Source organism: Chionomys nivalis, chromosome 19, assembly GCF_950005125.1.
Source record: "Chionomys nivalis chromosome 19, mChiNiv1.1, whole genome shotgun sequence".
Classification (NCBI taxonomy): Eukaryota; Metazoa; Chordata; class Mammalia; order Rodentia; family Cricetidae; genus Chionomys; species Chionomys nivalis.
Genome location: NC_080104.1, coordinates 14,870,062 through 14,887,428, shown reverse-complemented (window position 1 = coordinate 14,887,428; position 17,367 = coordinate 14,870,062). Strand labels below are relative to the sequence as shown.

General features: G+C 45.2%; 1 protein-coding gene across 4 annotated transcripts in view; it reads left to right on the top strand.

Moving 5' to 3' along the window:
• Adgrf5 (adhesion G protein-coupled receptor F5) overlaps nucleotides 1–17,367 on the top strand; it is a 93,262-nt gene that overhangs the window by 27,514 nt on the left and 48,381 nt on the right. For 3 of the 4 annotated variants that reach the window (XM_057751222.1, XM_057751218.1, XM_057751220.1), the window contains exon 2: nucleotides 17,105–17,230. In XM_057751222.1, the coding sequence (XP_057607205.1) occupies nucleotides 17,129–17,230 (102 nt within the window). In that variant the 5' untranslated portion in view covers nucleotides 17,105–17,128. Of the gene's footprint in view, nucleotides 1–2,844; nucleotides 3,066–17,104; nucleotides 17,231–17,367 lie in introns of those variants that run through there. The other variant, XM_057751219.1, reaches the window with a different exon arrangement.

Here is a 17,367-nt window from a genome sequence, read left to right as displayed (position 1 = left end):
ATACTAGTCCCTGCCCGTGAAATAAATCATACTAGTCCCTGCCCGCGAAGCACTTACAGTCAGTGCAGTCAATGAATAAATAAATCATACTAGTCCCTGCCCGTGAAGCTCTTATAGTCAGTGCAGTCAACGAATAAATAAATCATACTAGTCCCTGCCCGCGAAGCACTTACAGTCACTGCAGTCAACGAATCATCTGGCTACAGAATAGCAGCAGCAAAGACTCCTTTGACACAGCATGAGATGGGTGGAGCTGGGGAGCGGGGTGGGGGAGGCACTTGGCTTAGGGTAGGAGAGTCAAGAGGGTCTTTGGAGAAAATAAGACCCTTAAACTTAGAGAGAGAGAAAGTAACATTTTGTGAGGAAGGGGAGAAGAGAAGATTAAAATGTCTGGATCCAAGTTGGACAATGCATGTTGATGGCCTCTGAAACCTTACCCGGGAGAGCAGGAGGTCTCTCTCTTTATGGTCACACCTGGCACGTAAGGCTCTTCTGTTAACGGGCATGGCTAACACAGCGGATGGATTGTGTTTGCTTGCAGAAGTTTGAGTTCTACTTGCTAGCAACTGCAACATTCGAGAATTAAAGAGAAAGGTGTCTGGGACAGTCAAAGCCACCTGCAGCCACAGCAAGGCAAGGTGCTCTATCACAGCCAACTCTGAGCCTCAGCCGAGACCATATGGCAGGCCCATTTCCCACCAGGCTTTGTGTTCCCTGCACAGTGTGTAGTGAGCACAGAGTGTTCCCGGTGACAACAGGAGGCTGTGGGCAAGGGGAGGAAAGGGAAAGTCACTTTGTCGTCAATTCCCGTTTCACATCAGAGAGCAAACTGCAATACCGCCACTAAAGCAGGTGAGCATTGTAAGAAAGAAGAAAGGAAGAATAAAGGAAGGAAAGAGAGAAGAAGGATCTCACAGTAGTCTACACTCTTTCTTCAGGCAAAAAAAATATACCCAGTTCACGCGAGAGCATAGATGTGGAATAACACTAACTATAGGGCTCATCCTCTTTTTGCCCAAACAGTTTTCTATATTTTTTGTTTCATATACTTGAATTCAACCAACCTTGGATTGAACATGTTTGGAAAATTCCATCTGTGTTGAATGTGTACAGCCCCTTTTTGTTTGCTATTCTTTTCTGAACTATACAAAATCAATATGTAGCAGTTATATTACACTGGCTATCAGAAGTAATATAGGTAGTTTAATGTATGTGGGAATACACATATAGGTTATGAGTGAATGCTACACTATTTTATATATAAAATAAATCTTGAGCATCTTTCTTTAGATTTTACAATCTTCTGGGACTCCCAGGACTGATCCCTGAAGAGTGATGTCACCTAGCTTTTTTTTGTTTTGTTTTGTTTTTGTTTTGTTTTGTTTTGTTTTTCGAGACAGGGTTTCTCTGTGACTTTGGAGTGTCACCTAGCTTTTGTCTCTAGTCTGATTACCATCACCATTTGTCCTGCAGAGGTAGCATGGTCAACAGACAAGGTGTACAGAGAGAAAGAGGACAGAGTGGAACGGGGGAGAGACTAGATAGAGGAAGTGGGCTCCACGTCTCCAGCCTAGGCTTCTAAACTTTTTATTTATCAATTCATTTTGGGGAGGGGTGCACCTGTGTGTGCCAGGGCGCGTGTGTAGAGGTCAGAGGATAGTTTTATGGAGTTGATTTTCTCTATTTACCTTTACATGCACTCCAGAGATCGAACTCACATCTTTAGGCTTGTGTGACAAGAGCTTTTACATGCTGATTCATCTCCCTGACTTGTCCAGCCTAGGACTTTAGCTCTTCCAAAGGTTCTACAGCAAAGCCTATGAATTCTATATGGTTTTATCAGAGTTCCACACAGTAAACCTAAGTTCCAATACCATCAAGTCATATACATGGGACTGTGTGAACAGACATTGGTGGGCTCTGGTTTGAATCCTTGCAGTCGGACTCTGGGGTCCTTGGCCTGACAGTACACAGTTTTCATTAATACTTGGGACCATCTGGGGTTGCTTTCTTCCCACATAGGTTCCTGGGCCCTCACAGGCAGGACTTTTTTCAAACTTTGTGTGGACAGAGTTTCAGGAATTGAGCAGCATTTCCCACGAAAAAAAAGTTTAATTAGTGACAATATACCACGTCCCATCTTTATTTTAGCCACGGCAAGTCGCAGCTTCTCCTTGAGCTCCGGTGTCTTCCCCTTTAAAGTATGGGCAGGCAGGATTATTTTCCGTTCAGAAACTGTGACTGTGATTACAATTTACTCCTAAACTGTACTGGGAGCTTACTGGCTATCCCTCTCCATGTTTCCTTATCGTCAAATGCCGTTGTTGCTGCGAAGATGTTGGAGTGTCCCTGAATGAGTATCACTGGATCTAGAGTGTTCGGTTTCCCTGGGAACTAGACATCCCCTACTGTGACATGTTTGAAGCTCAGGTTTCCCTAAAGCTCTTAGTCAGGTCTCCATCTTCTGGGATATTTTTTACTTCTGACTTCTTGGTCCTGCTGGAGATAAGGGGTTGGTGGGTAATTTTAATTTTCCATACGTAGTCTAGGTTCACGGTCATACCTTGAGGGTTTAAATCAGGTGTCCTGCACCACACACTCCTAGGTGCTGACCCATTTTTGGTTTGCACTATTTGTATTAAAAAAAATTTTTTTTTTACCCTCCTTTGGAGAAAGGAAAGCAAGAACAAGGGGCATTGCTCAAACAAGTCTGTCCACTAGCTGGAGCGGCTTCTCAATAGGAGGACCTGAAGGACTTCCTATGGGCGTGAGGGAAATTGCACACGCCATCCGGGGAAGTGGACCAGGAAATCGCTTCTTGTTTTTCAAACAGCAGAGAGGCTCTGGCGGATGGCTCCTTGAGACTAGGAGGAGTGCAGCTTGGGGGAGATAAACCTGAGCAAAGGAGTGGCCAGTCCTGTTCCCAATGAAGCCTGTCCCGCAGTCCCCTGATTGTCTGTAAGGCCCCCCTAGAAGGCTGTGGGCCAATGGCCCTGTAGTGAAAAACAGAGAAGTTTCTAGATATCTGTTGAGAATAGGCGCCTGGAGACAGCAGTGGTGGACAGGTAAGGATTTCTTTCTTTTTTATTCTTCTTTCTGTAGTCGTGTCCCTTTGTAGCAAGACCTCTGGCAACCTGAGGCATTTTGACATTCTTTTTATGCATTGTCCAGATCCTGGTAACTTAGATTGCGCAAGATCATTGCACTGTTGGAACTGTTGGAAGTTCCCAGTGAGGTCTGCTCACGGGGTCTTCCTCCAGTTCCCTAGGATTCTTTTTTTTTTTTTTTTTTTTTGGTTTTTCGAGACAGGGTTTCTCTGTGGCTTTGGAGCCTGTCCTGGAACTAGCTCTGTAGACCAGGCTGGTCTCGAACTCACAGAGATCCGCCTGCCTCTGCCTCCCAAGTGCTGGGATTAAAGGCGTGCGCCACCATCGCCCGGCCTCCCTAGGATTCTTTAGGGTTTTCTCTTTAGTAGGGATTAATTTCCTGAACCATCCCAAACTTGTCAGGAGGATTGGTGAACTAGTACTGTTCTGGTAGCCATGGGCTGTGGTGGTGGTCTGGGGCAAGAGGAGGTTGCCCTTGAGTAGGGGGAGGAGTCCTGAGACAGGGCTTGGGTGGGGTGCAGAGACCTCCAGCCCTTAGCTGCTTGGGTGAGGTGCAGAGACCTCCAGCCCTTAGCTGCTTGGGTGGGGTGCAGAGACCTCCAGCCCTTAGCTGCTTGGGTGGGGTGCAGAGACCCCCAGGCCACGGCTGAGGAGAAAGGAGCTTGTCTGTTGCTCAGTAAGAGTGTGTGGGACTCAGAACCAGTCAGACTTGCTTTGAAGGTTGTAGAAAGTAGGAAAAATCTCTGTGGTGTATGGTTTTATTTTCTTTCCTTTTTAAATTAAATATGAATATTTATATATAGTATATAAAAAAGAATGCAGTATGCAGCTCAGAGGAAAGGCAACGGCAATGATCTCTGGGTAAAGTGATGTTTTGCTTGTATCTTTTTTTTAGTTTTTATTGAGCTATATATATATTTTTTCTCTGTTCCCCCTCCCCTCCCCTTCTTCCTTCTCCCATGATCCCCATGCTTCCAATTTATTTTCTTTCCTTTTTTTTTTTAAAGAAAGCCAAGCTGTGCAATTCCACTATAACTTTGTCCTTTCTAAGGGGCCCAATACAGTGTTGTTGTTGTTTTGTTTGTTTGTTTTTCTAGTTTTTGAGACAGGATCTTGTGTCTTGCTACATAGCCCTGGTTGACCTGGAACTTACTATGTGGACCAGGCTAGCCCCAGACTTGTGATCCTCCTGCCTCTATGTCCAGAGCACTGGGAAGACAGAATTGAGTCATTTTTTTTTCTAATTGTAAAGGACTACATTCCTACTGTAGAAGACTAGCTCTTGACAGTTTTAAATCATACCACCTCAATGCATGTTTTCTCTCCACCCTCCATTATACCACCAAGTATTCTCTGTGGTACCAGTTAAAGGCTTATTTTTTTTTGTATCTCCTGGTTTTTAGAATGAGCCAGGATGGGGTCTCACACGTTCCCAAGATCAGAATCCTGTGATGACACTTATTATATCCTTCTCCAGGGATAACGTGACACGTGAAGGGTGTGCATAACTCACTAGAACGTAGAAAGTATGAAAAAAAATGCCATTTCTTTTTACTATTTTTCTATTTTGTGGTGCTTTTGGTACTTAATAATACTTAACGATATTAATAACTTCTTAAGGATGAAATTTTGACAGTTAGTGGTTTGGGCATTGCCTTTGAAGGACATCAGAGTTAGCCTTATTCTAGAAATAAAATGAGGAAACGATAAAGAGATCAACTGGCTACGCAGATCTATCAGTCGTTCAATAGCTAAGTGGTTGACCAAGGGAGTACTGGGTGAAGGCAGAGGACGTTTGATTTTTACTTGATGGGTCATCTTCCAAATATTTTAATCTTCTGTAAAAAGGCAGCCTTCTCTCTTTGTCCCCACTCTCTGTGTTGTAAAAAGATAAAGGAGTAAGAAAAAAATCGCAGTGAACAATTCCTCATGAGTCACAGAGCACAAGAGGGGTCTTCAGAAAGAAGAAGCAGACAGGGAAACCTGGAAAACACCTTGCTCAGTTGTTCGTTTGTATTCTCTTGACGTGTCCAAGACTTCTGCACCTCGAAACCGAGGGTCACTTGGGGTTGCTGGGTCTGACCACCTGGCTCAACTTGGTTTCACAGTCCTGTCTTCCCCACCCCACCCGTCAGAGCTCTCACCCGCTGTATTGACCCAGGGGCACACCGGGCAGTCCAGTGCTGCAGGAGAATGTAGTCATACTCTGGCACGTCAGGGCAGTGACGCTCACGCAGGCTGCCGTCTTCTGAGTGGTAAGGCTGATCTGCCTCCAGTAGGTCTCAGTCCAGTCTCATAAATAACCTCTGCACCCTCAGAAGACACCCGCACCTCTTCTTTCAGTGTGCCACAGGGAAAGCCGCCCTCTGTCTGATTCTTGTTTTTGTTGAATAAAAGCGGAGAAGTGCACTCACATTTTGTGGAATACAAAAATGAAGCTAACGATTTGTCCAGCTTTACACAGCTACTCTCCTGCGGGGCTCAGAGATGAGAATTCAGATTTCTTTTCAGCTCTTCAGCCCCCTTCTTAGCCAGGAATGTGAAGATAAAAGATAAGAAACAATTGACTAGATTATCTTGAGCAGGGTAGCTCTGCAGCATGCTTTGCTGGGGATCCTAAAAGTGTATCAAGTCATTGCATCATCTGGATATTTGCAGACTAGGATACCTGCTGTTGGCCCACGAGCTTCCCAACGCCGGTGCAAGGGCCACACACTTCCCTGTTGTGGTTGAAGGGACCTATGCAGTGTGTTGTTTGCTTTCAATCTCCCCAGGGGTTCCATTATGCTCCCAAGGCTGAGAGTGGCAATCCGGGCTGTGAAGGGTGGAGGGGTCAAAGTGAGATACAGACCATTACCTGGTTGTGATTCTGAAAAGCTGGGGCTGTGCCTGGCTGTGAGTGTTATGAGTTAGAATCCTGGCAGGCAAGGATGGAGAGGACATTCCTGTCCCCACCCACAGCGGCATTGTCTTTCCCGTTTAAACTGAAATGACCCCACTGGCTTGACACAGATGCATCAACTCCCGCTACTTACAGATCTTACGGAGTCTGATTAGATGTCCCAGTAAACAGGATATGCTCAGTTAAGTGCGTGAACCAGCCGTGGGCACATGGTAAGTGCACAAGGGATTTGCCGGTCCTGCGTTTCAGTTCACGCTGTTTGGCTCAGGCCAGCACCCTCAAAAGAACTGAAATCTTGCTTACTTCCTAGAAGATAATCATACAAATCAAGACTTTAAAAACCCCAGCTTACTGGAATCAGATGTTGCTGAGCGGCCTGCTGGGTTTCACGGAGTTAAAAATGCAGGCACTCTTGTCCCGTATTGAGAATTGGAGGGACTTATGTTTACTGAGTGCTTACTGTGCTCCAAGCACCACGCCCAGTGTCTTGTAAAGACTGCTCTTTTTCAGTTGTGCCAACAGGCCTGTATTATTATAATCCTGATTTTGTAGAAGAGAAAATGTACAAAGGTTAAGTCAATTGCTTAAAGAGAAAGACTAGAGGGTGATAGAGTCGTAATTACATCCCAGGCAGTCTGACTTCAGAGTTCACGAACCTAATTATTGTACCACACTCCAGAAACCACAAGAGTGGTGCCAAGAGATCCACAAGGCTGGGCCAGAAAAGCAGCCAGGTAGAGAAATTCAGGTGTGTATTTCAAGGAAGGATGCACACCCGAAGATGAGAGACGGCATCTTACAAAGAAGAGATGAGAGACGGCATGCTACAGAGTTTAAGGGCGTGGGGTTTGGCAACAGACACTACCACTTCCTATGTGACCTGGGTTTATTGTGTGATTCAGCGAGGCTTTGGTTTTCCCATCATATGAGGGGGGATAATGGTGCTTTTCATAAGATAGGATCATTAAGAGTAAGTAAGCCTAATATGTGTGGCTAAAGCCTTAAACTTAGTCTGTAGACATGCTCGATAAAAGATAGCAGTCACTGTGATCGAGTTTAAAAAAAAGGCAAGGAGGGGGTGTACAAAACAATGCTCAAAACTCAAAAAGGAAGAAACAAACTTGGCAGTAGTCAAGTACAAGGAGACACTCAGAGGTGGCAATCCACCTGAGCCGTGTCTACTGTTAATGTCTGTGGCGTCTTTTGTGAAAGCGTGTGAGATCTTTCTGTATCTAAATATTATGGAGATGACTTTGGCTGAGCTGGTTTGGTGTTAGATTGCGGTGGTTTGTCAGGGGTTGCCTAGGCATCCACCCTCTGGCCATCTGAAAATGCTTGACGTGCTTGCGTTAGACACAGTGGTGAGCTAGAGGAGAGGTCAGCCAGAAAAAACTTACCAGTTGCTGCTGTGTAGGCTGTGTGGACAGGGAAAGGGGGGAGGGGCATTCAGGAGAGCACAGCCACCATCCAGATGTGACTGGGTGACACCCAAGAGTGTCCCAGTTACCTGGTTGGTGGGCTGTCACTCCCTAGCCTTATCTGCTTCCTGTGCCCAAGAATAACAGTAGGTCTGTGGGCTTGCATGTCTGGAGAGCAAATGGGCAGGAAGCAAGGTCGGGAAGAGATGGTTTTTAGGAAAGACAGTGGTCACACAGAAGACAACGAATTTGATTCTAGCTGAGTCCAATTTAGACCCAGATGGAAATAGTACAGCTGGAATTATGTGCCAGGGCAGAAATAAAGCTTGGAGTATTCTCACCTAAGATGACTGTTCAAACTGTGGAGCTAGACAACCTCCCCAAGAGCAAAGATGTCAAGGAAGAATGCCGAAATGGAAGGAGAGGCATTTGTCGAGACTCTGGCTACCGTGGTTATGGTGGATGAGAAGAGCAGAGAAGCAGGGGAACAGGGGAGGAAGAAGGGAGGTCACAGAGGGGACAAGGTGAGGAACCAGAGGGAGCTCTGGTGAGACACAGCGTCAGTTCTTTTCTGTAAGATACTTCTTATAATAAACTCTAAAGTCTCATGGTCCCAGTGAAGACATCTTGGAGCATTAAGGTCTTGCAGTTACATCTGGAGAGAAAATGAAATAATTATGGTCTTCTTTTCCCAGTTTGTGTGGCATAGTCCTATTGTTAACATTCTCCTCGTGGGCTGGGCGCTGGTGGTGCACGCCTTTAAACCCGGGAGGCAGAGCAGAGGCAAGAGGATCTCTGTGAGTTTGAGGCCAGCCTGGTCTACAACAGCTAGTTCCAGGACAGGCTTCAAAGCTACAGAGAAACCTTGTCTCAAAAAACAAAAACAAAACAAAAATTTCTCCTCATGGGAGAAATAAAAATTGAAGAGAATTAAGTTGACGACCAAGGATAGCCACACCACATTGCAAGAAGGTGATGTGGCCAGGGCTGGAAGGAGCAACTTCAGAAGGCTAAGATAACTTTGTAACTATGTGTATGCTGGAGTATTTTATTTGTGTGTGTGTGTGTGTGTGTTCATGCATTCCTGGAAGCGTGTCTATGCATGTATGAAAGTGTGTGTTGAGGGTGGATCTCTACCTCTCTGTGTCTTCCTCAATCACCCCCCACCTTATCTTTTGAGACAGGATTCTCTCACTAAGCCTGGAAGTCACCACTTCAGCTAGACTGGCTGGCCAGCAAGTTGCAGGGATCCTCCAGCTCCACAGGGTCTTACAGATGTTTATTGCTGAGCCTGGCTTTGTTATGTGATGCTGTGGGATTGAACTTAGGTGCTCTTATTTGCCCATCAAACACTTTACCAAATTGGCCAGCTCCCCAGCCCAACATACAGCAATGAAATAGTTAAGGTCTGGCCCAGCAGAGACCCCAGGCTGCAGGTGGCCACTAGTGTTATTTGCCTCCTCACCCACCAGCAGGAAAACCCACAGGACTGGAAAACCGAAACCTACTTCTTCTCAATCTGGTCCTGTGGCCAGCCACAAAGCTACCCCTGTCTGCAGTTGGAATGTCTGCTTGATATTGTTCTCCCTGATGCAGGGAAACCCTTTCTGTGAAACACTGAAGCTATGAGATAGAATAGATAAGACTCCAGCTAGGAACTTCATGTTTTCTTAAAGATGACAATCTCCGCTGAAAGGTTAAAATCCCCCAGTGGCTTACAAGGAGGCAAGAAAGCCGAAGGGTTATCAAGCATCAACACATGTGTCGTGTGTTTTGGAAAACTCCATCCTATTGTGGACAAACAAGCGCTGCTCTATAATCAGATGGTCTCCGAGCTCCTGGGACACAATGCTGCCACAGAAGCTTATTTCAAGGCAAAGGAAAATTAAATAGGAAAAAAAAATGTTCTTCAATAGAATTTTTTAATTGGCATTGTGTTTTGTGTTTGTGTTGAATAAATATTGACTTTATAATCCTGCATGTGCCAGGGATGAGTCATTGAATTAAATAAGGTCAACGAAGATAAGTCTTATCGACTCTGCCATGGTAAATACGGGTCTGTTGGGAGCCTCTTAAAGCTACACTTAGGATTTTGAGTCTGCGCTTCTGTAGTTCTGGAGGGAGATTATATATGGACAGCACCCTATCCTTACCAGATTCTCAACCATCATGCAGATGAACGAAAACTTATTTATTTATTTATCTATTTATTTATTTATTTACCTATCCATTTATTTTTGTTTCCTGTGTGTGTGTGTGCATGCACTTTCACACATATGTGCAGGTGCACACCCTCATGTATATAGAGGCCAGAGGTCAACACTGGTCGTCTGTTTCCATAGCTCCCTACCTTTTGGATTGTTTTTGACTCACTGACCATGGAGCTCTCAAATCGGCTGGCTAGACTGGCTAACCGCCAGTGTGCCCCAGGGAAGCTGCTGTCTCTACCTCCCCAGAGCTGGGATTATAGGTACGCACAACATGCTGAGTTTTCTTACATAGGTGCTAGAGATCGCAACTTGGCTTTGACACTTGCACAGCAATCACTTTGCCCATCCAGCCGTCCCCCCAGCCCCAGAGTTGTTTTCTCTTTGTTTGCTTTCTTGCAGCTCTGGGGTCCAAACTCAAGTCTTTGTCAGGTAGGCAACTGCTCTAACATTGAGCTACATCCCCAATAAACAAAGAAATAATCTCAGTGTGTGAAGCTGCTCCTGAAACGAGGCACCATCGTCTAGGCAAGGAGCTTTGCTTGGCATTATTCTCTTTTGGTCCGGTCATAAGTGAACATACTGTTTGTAGTCTAAGTCTTGATTTTGGTAAGGATATGTTTTCAGAAAGAACCTAGTCTCTACCCTCGGACAAGGAGGTAAGGGATATAAAGAGATAGCTACTCAACTACTTCTAAAGGGGACAATGGCATGTCTCCTTAGTGAGCCCAGCCAAGTTAAGTCAGAGGCAGGACTTCCCTTGAAATCACCCTAGTGTGAAATATAATTTGTTCCATTTATTAAAAAAAAAAAAAAAAAACTGTGGGTGCAGCATCATCCAAGTAGGTGGTGCACACTGAAGGACCATCACTCCCTTGAGACCATTGTGAACAAATTCTGGAGTCCTGTGTGTGCCATCTCCAATTCCTTACCTCCTACACAGTCTCCAGCTCTTCCCAAGGTGATTGCCACCTCGCTACCCTGTCTGAAGGTCCAGTGAATACCCTCAGCCCTTCTTCATGCACCTCTCAGAATGGATATTGTGACTACATCCTTCTTTTTTATTTTTCCAAGACATGGTTTCCCTGTTTAACAGTCCTAGCTCTGCTGGAACTAGCTCTTGTAGACCAGGCTAGCCTCAAACTCACAGGGATTCACCTGCCTCTGCCTCTTGAGTGCTGGGATTAAAGGTGTGCGCCACCACCGCCCAGCCCCTCCTTCTTAATGTCAAACCTTCCTAGCTTACATCATTCCCTGCTAGCTTTTGTCCTTTAGTTTTCTATGTTTGTTTTTGGAAACAGTCTCACATATAGCTCAGGCTGGCCTTGAGCACAAGATCCTTGTGCCTCAGCTTCAAAAGCACTGGAATTATACGCATGCGTCGACATGGCTGGCCTCTTTCCCTTCCTGCTGCTCAAGTCTCATTCCTAAATAACTGCATGCAATCATCCTCTCGGCCTGGACCTCACTGTTTGCAATTCTGTTGGATTTGGTTCCAGCCTCCTCTCCCACCTGACTCTTTATTAAATCTTGGCTAATCTTGCTGTCAAAATTGTCAGGTCTGCCTATCCTGGCTTCTGTTCACCTCACAGAATCCCTGTCTTCTGCTGTCTTGATGTCCAGGCACTCTGACCCATTTATAGCTCCTTAAATGGACTGTGATTTCGCCTACCTCAGGGCCTTTTCTAATTCCCTCCCCCTAAAGATAGTTGAAATGTATGCTTCCGGTTCAGATTATTTGAACACTGTGCCTGGGACACCTTTCACAAACCCAAGACTGGCTCAGCTCCCTCTTACAGTTTTTTTTTTTGTTTGTTTGTTTTTTGTCATTGTTGTTGTTTTCCAGAAAGTTCAGCATACTGATAAAATGATCCACACTGGATTTAGGCTTCTTACATTTAAATTCTTTCTCAAAGTTGTTTAAGCGCTATGTGACTCAGTAAATTTTAGATCGTGCTGTTAATTAAAAAGCATGCCTGAAACACTTCAGTGGGACTGTTATAAAGATGAAGCGATTAAATAGAGTTGGCTCTCAGCATTGGGTACATAGCAACTGCTCAAGAACTGCTCATCCTCCAGGGCCTTGAGTAATTGATTCTTTAATGATGTCTGTCTGCTTCATTAGCCTCCAAGCTCTTTGGAGAGAGGACTGTCTTTGTGACTGCCACTTCCTTGAGCCCAGCAGAACACCTGGCACTTGTCAAGACCTAATAAATGGACCCATGAATAGACGGGAGAGGGACTCATGGGACAGGGAAGCCCAGGGCCTGCAAGGGTGTGTGTAGGTGTTCCGGGTCGAGGGCTACTTATAGCGGCATCAAGGAACTAGCGTTGGAAGGCAGCCTTTTCCTGGACATGACGGGTGGGTAAATTTTGAATGCACAGCGACTGCTAGGCCTCTGAGATGAAGATTAATGAGCCAAGTAAACGGCAGGATTATCTGAGTTTGTAAAATACCTAAAAATAGTTTGCTGATAATTGTTACTCTCCACCCTCAAGAATGTTTTTTTGTTTGCCCTTTTCCTTTTGTATGAACTCTGGAAAACTTTTTGCACTACTTAGATACCTCTGTATCAGCCAACATCAGGAGGGGAAAGCTTATTAAACACATTATTAAAAATAAAAGCCAGGTCATGGGGGACCTTGGGTACCAGTGAAAGTGCTTTTAGTTTGAAAATCATTAAGAATAAGGGCAGCAGGGAAGGACTAGAGAGAAAGGTGCTCCAGAAAGACTCATCTTTCTGAAGAGATGGCCAAAGACAAAGCTACTGTTGCTGTGGTACTGTTGCTATGGTACTGTTGCTAGAGTACACTGGTAGGGCAGGGAGGCCTTGGCCAGGACTCATGTCAGATGGAGATGGTTTTAGAAGTTAATCTGCAAGTTTGAATCTGAGATGCAGAGCATGTAAGGAGTTGTAAATGTTTCGAGCAGTCACCGAGACACTCCAAGGCCAACTGCTGTCACTGAACTTGCTGTCATTGAGTTCTGTCAAGTCCTTGTCTTAGTTCATAAGAAAACTCTGGCTTGGAAGATAAAGTGGCCTACACCATATCCCAGGGATAACTGCTGGCAATGTGCGGCTAGAATTCCTGTTTCAGCTTCCTGGTTAATTTTGAGAGAATTCTCCATTTATTATTTCTATTTCACCAAGAAACTCTCTCGGCTTCAGTGCCCTTTCTCTGGTGGTATAGGTCTCTAGGTAATCCGTTTTTCCACTATCAGGTACTAGCAGCATGGCTCTGAGCCCTGAACAAAGCTCCCATTTCGATATGCGGACAGTAAGTAGGAATAGTTCAGTAGTCCCTCAGAGTTGAGGACCATGGAGAGGGTTGAATGAGACAATCCTCTTAGTTTTAAAGATGATATCTCACTGTGTAGCCGAGGCTACCTTTAAACTCATGATCTTCCTCCCTCTATTTCCTGAGTACTGGAAGGCTTGTACTCTGTGCCCAGAGAGCATCACCCTTACAGAGACCTTAACAGAGGCTGGGCTGTGGTATGCTACCCTCGTGGTTAGGGAGTATCAGCCCTGTCACCAGCTGCAATTATCCAAATTCCTATAATCGTGGCTCACCAGGCTGTAGGAAAATATGATTAGCTGGCATTTAAGTAACTTCTAAGGTTCTGACTATCTCCACACCTAGCTAGCTGTGAGATAAAGTCAGCCCTAGCTTTAGCATCCTCATCTGAAAACCAAGATGGCTGAGTGTATTTGGTGAGGGGCAGATGAGAGAACGTGGGAAGACTGGGCAGTATGGAGTTTACCAAACCAATCATTTCAAAAAGCATCCCACAGTGGCTCAGTTCAGAACATCCTGCATCCTTGGAATAGTTCACAGAATCATCAGACAACCTAGATGTGACAATTTATGATCAGGAGTTGAACTCTGCAAGAGACCTCTTTCTGTTTTCTTCTCCCTTGCCACTTCCTCATCTCTAATAAAATCAGAGTTAGCCTGGACCGCTGCTGGGATTCAATGTAGGGGGGTCTCAGTTTTGGACGAATGGGCTGGATTTTCGCTGTGCCTTTTCTGGTGCACAGTCACTCTGGAAGAACCCATCACTATTGATTGACAGCTGAGGAGTCAGACATGACGTGGTCCAAGCATTGCTGAGAATAGCCCTGATTTATTCCTGGAATGTGTCACACTTTCCTTATTCTGCCTCTTAAAACTTCATAGACAGGAAGACTGTGTCTGAGTTGATCAGGAAGTTTCTCAGCATGGTGGGGTTAATCCTGGGAGCTAGACCACATTTCCCGGCTGTTGTTCTCATGATTGGTCAACTCCCACAACAGGTACCTTATAGGAGACTGTTTAGTACTTTAATTCCTTAAGAGAAGGATCGGGAATGATAGCAGATGGTTTTCTTCTTTTCTCTGGGTCTTTTAGTATTTGGACTTTGCTCCAGGAATATGAGAAGCGATATGTCTTTTTAGGGGCGTGCCAACTTAAGGCCCCTGTGACCATGCAAGGCCTTGAATGCGGGAGGCAGCTCCAGATCTCAACTAGACCAGCATGGATATTTTTCTCATTAACTAAGTTGCAAAGCCCCTTCTGGTTTCTGCATAGGTGAGCATGTCTGTGAGCTGGAGGACAGATACGTTAAGATCAGGGGCAAAGCAGGGAGAAATTTCAGCTTCACACTTCTTCCCTGATGAAGCAGGAGCCTCAGTAGCTGAAGGGAACTTCAGCTGGCACTGTGTTCCCTTTGACCAAGCCCCCGCCACACTAGTTGCCAGTTATTTAGAATATTGCTTCCCCTTCTGAGTCCTGATTTCCTCCTTCCAAACAACCAGAGAATATTCGTAGGATAGGGTCCTGTCTGTCTGTCTGTCTGTCTGTTTGTCTCTCTCTCTCTCTCTCTTTCTCTCTCTCTCTCTCTCTCTCTCTCTCTCTCTCTCTCTCTCTCACACACACACACACACACACACACGAGTTAAACAATGTATCGTTGTGTTTTTTCCCAAATGTCTCAACAGACAGAAGAATGTCTACTTTACCAAGAATAGTCTCAAAGGAGGCTAGAGGCAGAGAAATGGGACTGTGTTGGCCACTGACCTATATGCCAGTACATCCATGGTGACAGTTTAGGGACTTTATAATTCCTCATGACTCTAACCCAAATGAACAGAAAGCTTCACTGGAACATTTGGATAGTACAGATCTGAGGTTTGCTCTGGTGTCCCCGGTGTCTGAGTTCCTCCCTAAGCTCTCTTTCTCGTCTCTTATTTCCCACACCCTTGATTAATTGCCTCACTGTGATGCCGACCAGTATACAGTGTACTCTGTTGTGACCTAAGAAGATCGATTTGCCTTCTGAGTGAGTATCCTTTGGAGATATAAGATGGACTTTATTCATCTTAGCGATAGCTGCTATCAGCAGCCTTCATCAGCCTATGCCTATATCAAACACGTACATAAAGACCAATTAATGTGTCCCTCTGGTTTCCTGCAGCAGATGCATCTGGCCTGTGGCATCTTCCCCCATAACTGGAATTGCGAAGCATTGCCCTAAAATCACTGAGCCAAAGAATTTTAAAAATGCACTGATTGTCAGATGTGCAAACTGAAACATTTCTCAGAGCCATGCCTTTCCCTTTCTCACTGGGGAGGCGGAAAAGGCAGTTGGCTCTTGACGACTGACATGCAGTTCTTCCTGACAGGTGCTTCTTGGCCCTCATCAGTGTGGCATCCTGATCCCGAGCCTCCGGTGCTGTCTGCAGGTCCCTCATGGCTGCCCTCTGCCCTTCACTGATCATTGGGCTGATAACCATTGTCATGTTCGCTGCGCTTAGATATTTCCAAATTCTTTTCTCAGGCGCTTTTCCTGGCTTTAAATCTCAGTTGCGTCTCAGGAAATTCTGAGAGAATTAAGGGAGGAAGTATAATGACCCATACTTTGCAGGTGAAGTATTGGGATCAAAACACATAGAAGATTTAATCAAGGATACAGGTCACAATAATGCCCCTAATCCTAGACCCTAATCCAGATCTCCCATCTCAATCAGTGACTCTTTTCACGGGCACGCATCATGTCAGAGGGTCAGGCAGATGGCTCAGTGGATAATGTACCTGCTGTATTACCATGTCATTCAGTCCCAAGCAGCCACATTGAAGCCCAGTACTGTCTTGAGCATCCGTAATCTCAGCACTGCGGAGGTAGACAGGCAGGTCCTCGGCCTTGACGGCCAGCCAGTTGAGTCAGCCGATGAGCTCTAGGTTCAGTGAAAGACCTGCCTCAAAATAGGGTAAAGCACTCCAGAGGAAAATTCCCGACGTTGACCTCTGGCCTCCTCACGTGCAAGCATAGGCGAGCCAACCTGCGCATGTACTGTGCAATCACACAAAGACAGAAAAGAAGCCATCTATACCAATTCATTTTTCTTGGTTCCTGAATGTACTTGGTTTGAGTATATTGTTCTGATTTTCAAATACAACAATGATTAATTTGGTTATAGGAAGGCTCCTGTATACATAACCAGTATTATATAAAGAGTTTAAAAATTAGTTTGTCTCATAGGATACTTTACGACATTAACATCATGTATGTTTTGTACCATGATATGGTGCTAATAAAGTAAAACTGGTGTTTTTATAACTAAACACTAACAAGGTTTAGTCAGTTAATATGGTCAAAGGGTCAACTGAATGCTTACAGAATTAAAACAAACAAAAGAAAGGTTGAGATAGACTAGGGTAGACATGAGAATGTCCAAGTGCAGCGAGTGTAGCAAACGTGGGGCGGGTTCTCTGAATGGTGCGGTCTGTATAGTGGCTTACAATAAAGAGATTCCCCATCTCTCTGTGCATATCTATGTATGCGGAGTGTGCACATGCCTTGCTGCATGCGTGGAGACTGGAGGACAACTCAAGTGTCCAGCCTTCCCTTGTTTGAGGCGGGGCCTCTTTAATGTTCTCTGCTGCATACACCAGGCTAGCTGGCTAGGAGCTTCCGGGAACTGTTCATTTCATTTCACATCTGTCCACAGCAGCGCTGGGTTTATAGATGGGTCCACCTCGCCTGGACCATCCTGGGTGTTGGGGATGCAAAATCCCGCTCTTGTGTTTGTGCAGTGTGCACTTGGAGCACCGTACCATCTCCCAGGCCCAATAGTATCTCTTAGAAAACTGTCCATCTCTTTTTCTCGTTTTCTTTCTTCAGCCTCATTTTCTTTTCCCTTTCATTCATCCTACCCTTCTTCATGTATGCAGGAACTGAACCCCCAAACTTGCTTCCTTTGTTTTACTTACTTGCATTAACACTCCTAAACACCCTCCCCTCCTCAGTCTCCCTGACGTGTTTATATCCCCACTGAGACAATGCCTGTTTCATACTTTGATCATCCATGCCCTTCCCTTCCATGAAAAAGTCATGTGTGGTGTGGCTTTCAAGACGGGGGTTAGCAATTCTTTGCTTGTTTCATAAATCAATCACCATGTCTCTAAGGGCTCATATTTCCATTTCAGGCAAAACAACTCGAATCTGAAGAAATGAAATTGCCAAGGACAGTTGCCTTCTGCTTCGTGCTTATTGTGACGTGTTCTTCAGAAGCAACGTTGAGCGAGAGCATTCATCCCCTTGCTCAGCCCTTGGTGAGTCAGTCCACATCCACAGTGATTTCCCGTCCTTTGATTTCCTGGGAAGGTGGAAATCAGAAACCAATTCTTTTAAAAAGCGGTATAGGAGGGGAGTTTGAGGTGTTCTTCTGTACAGGAATGTAACTAGTCCT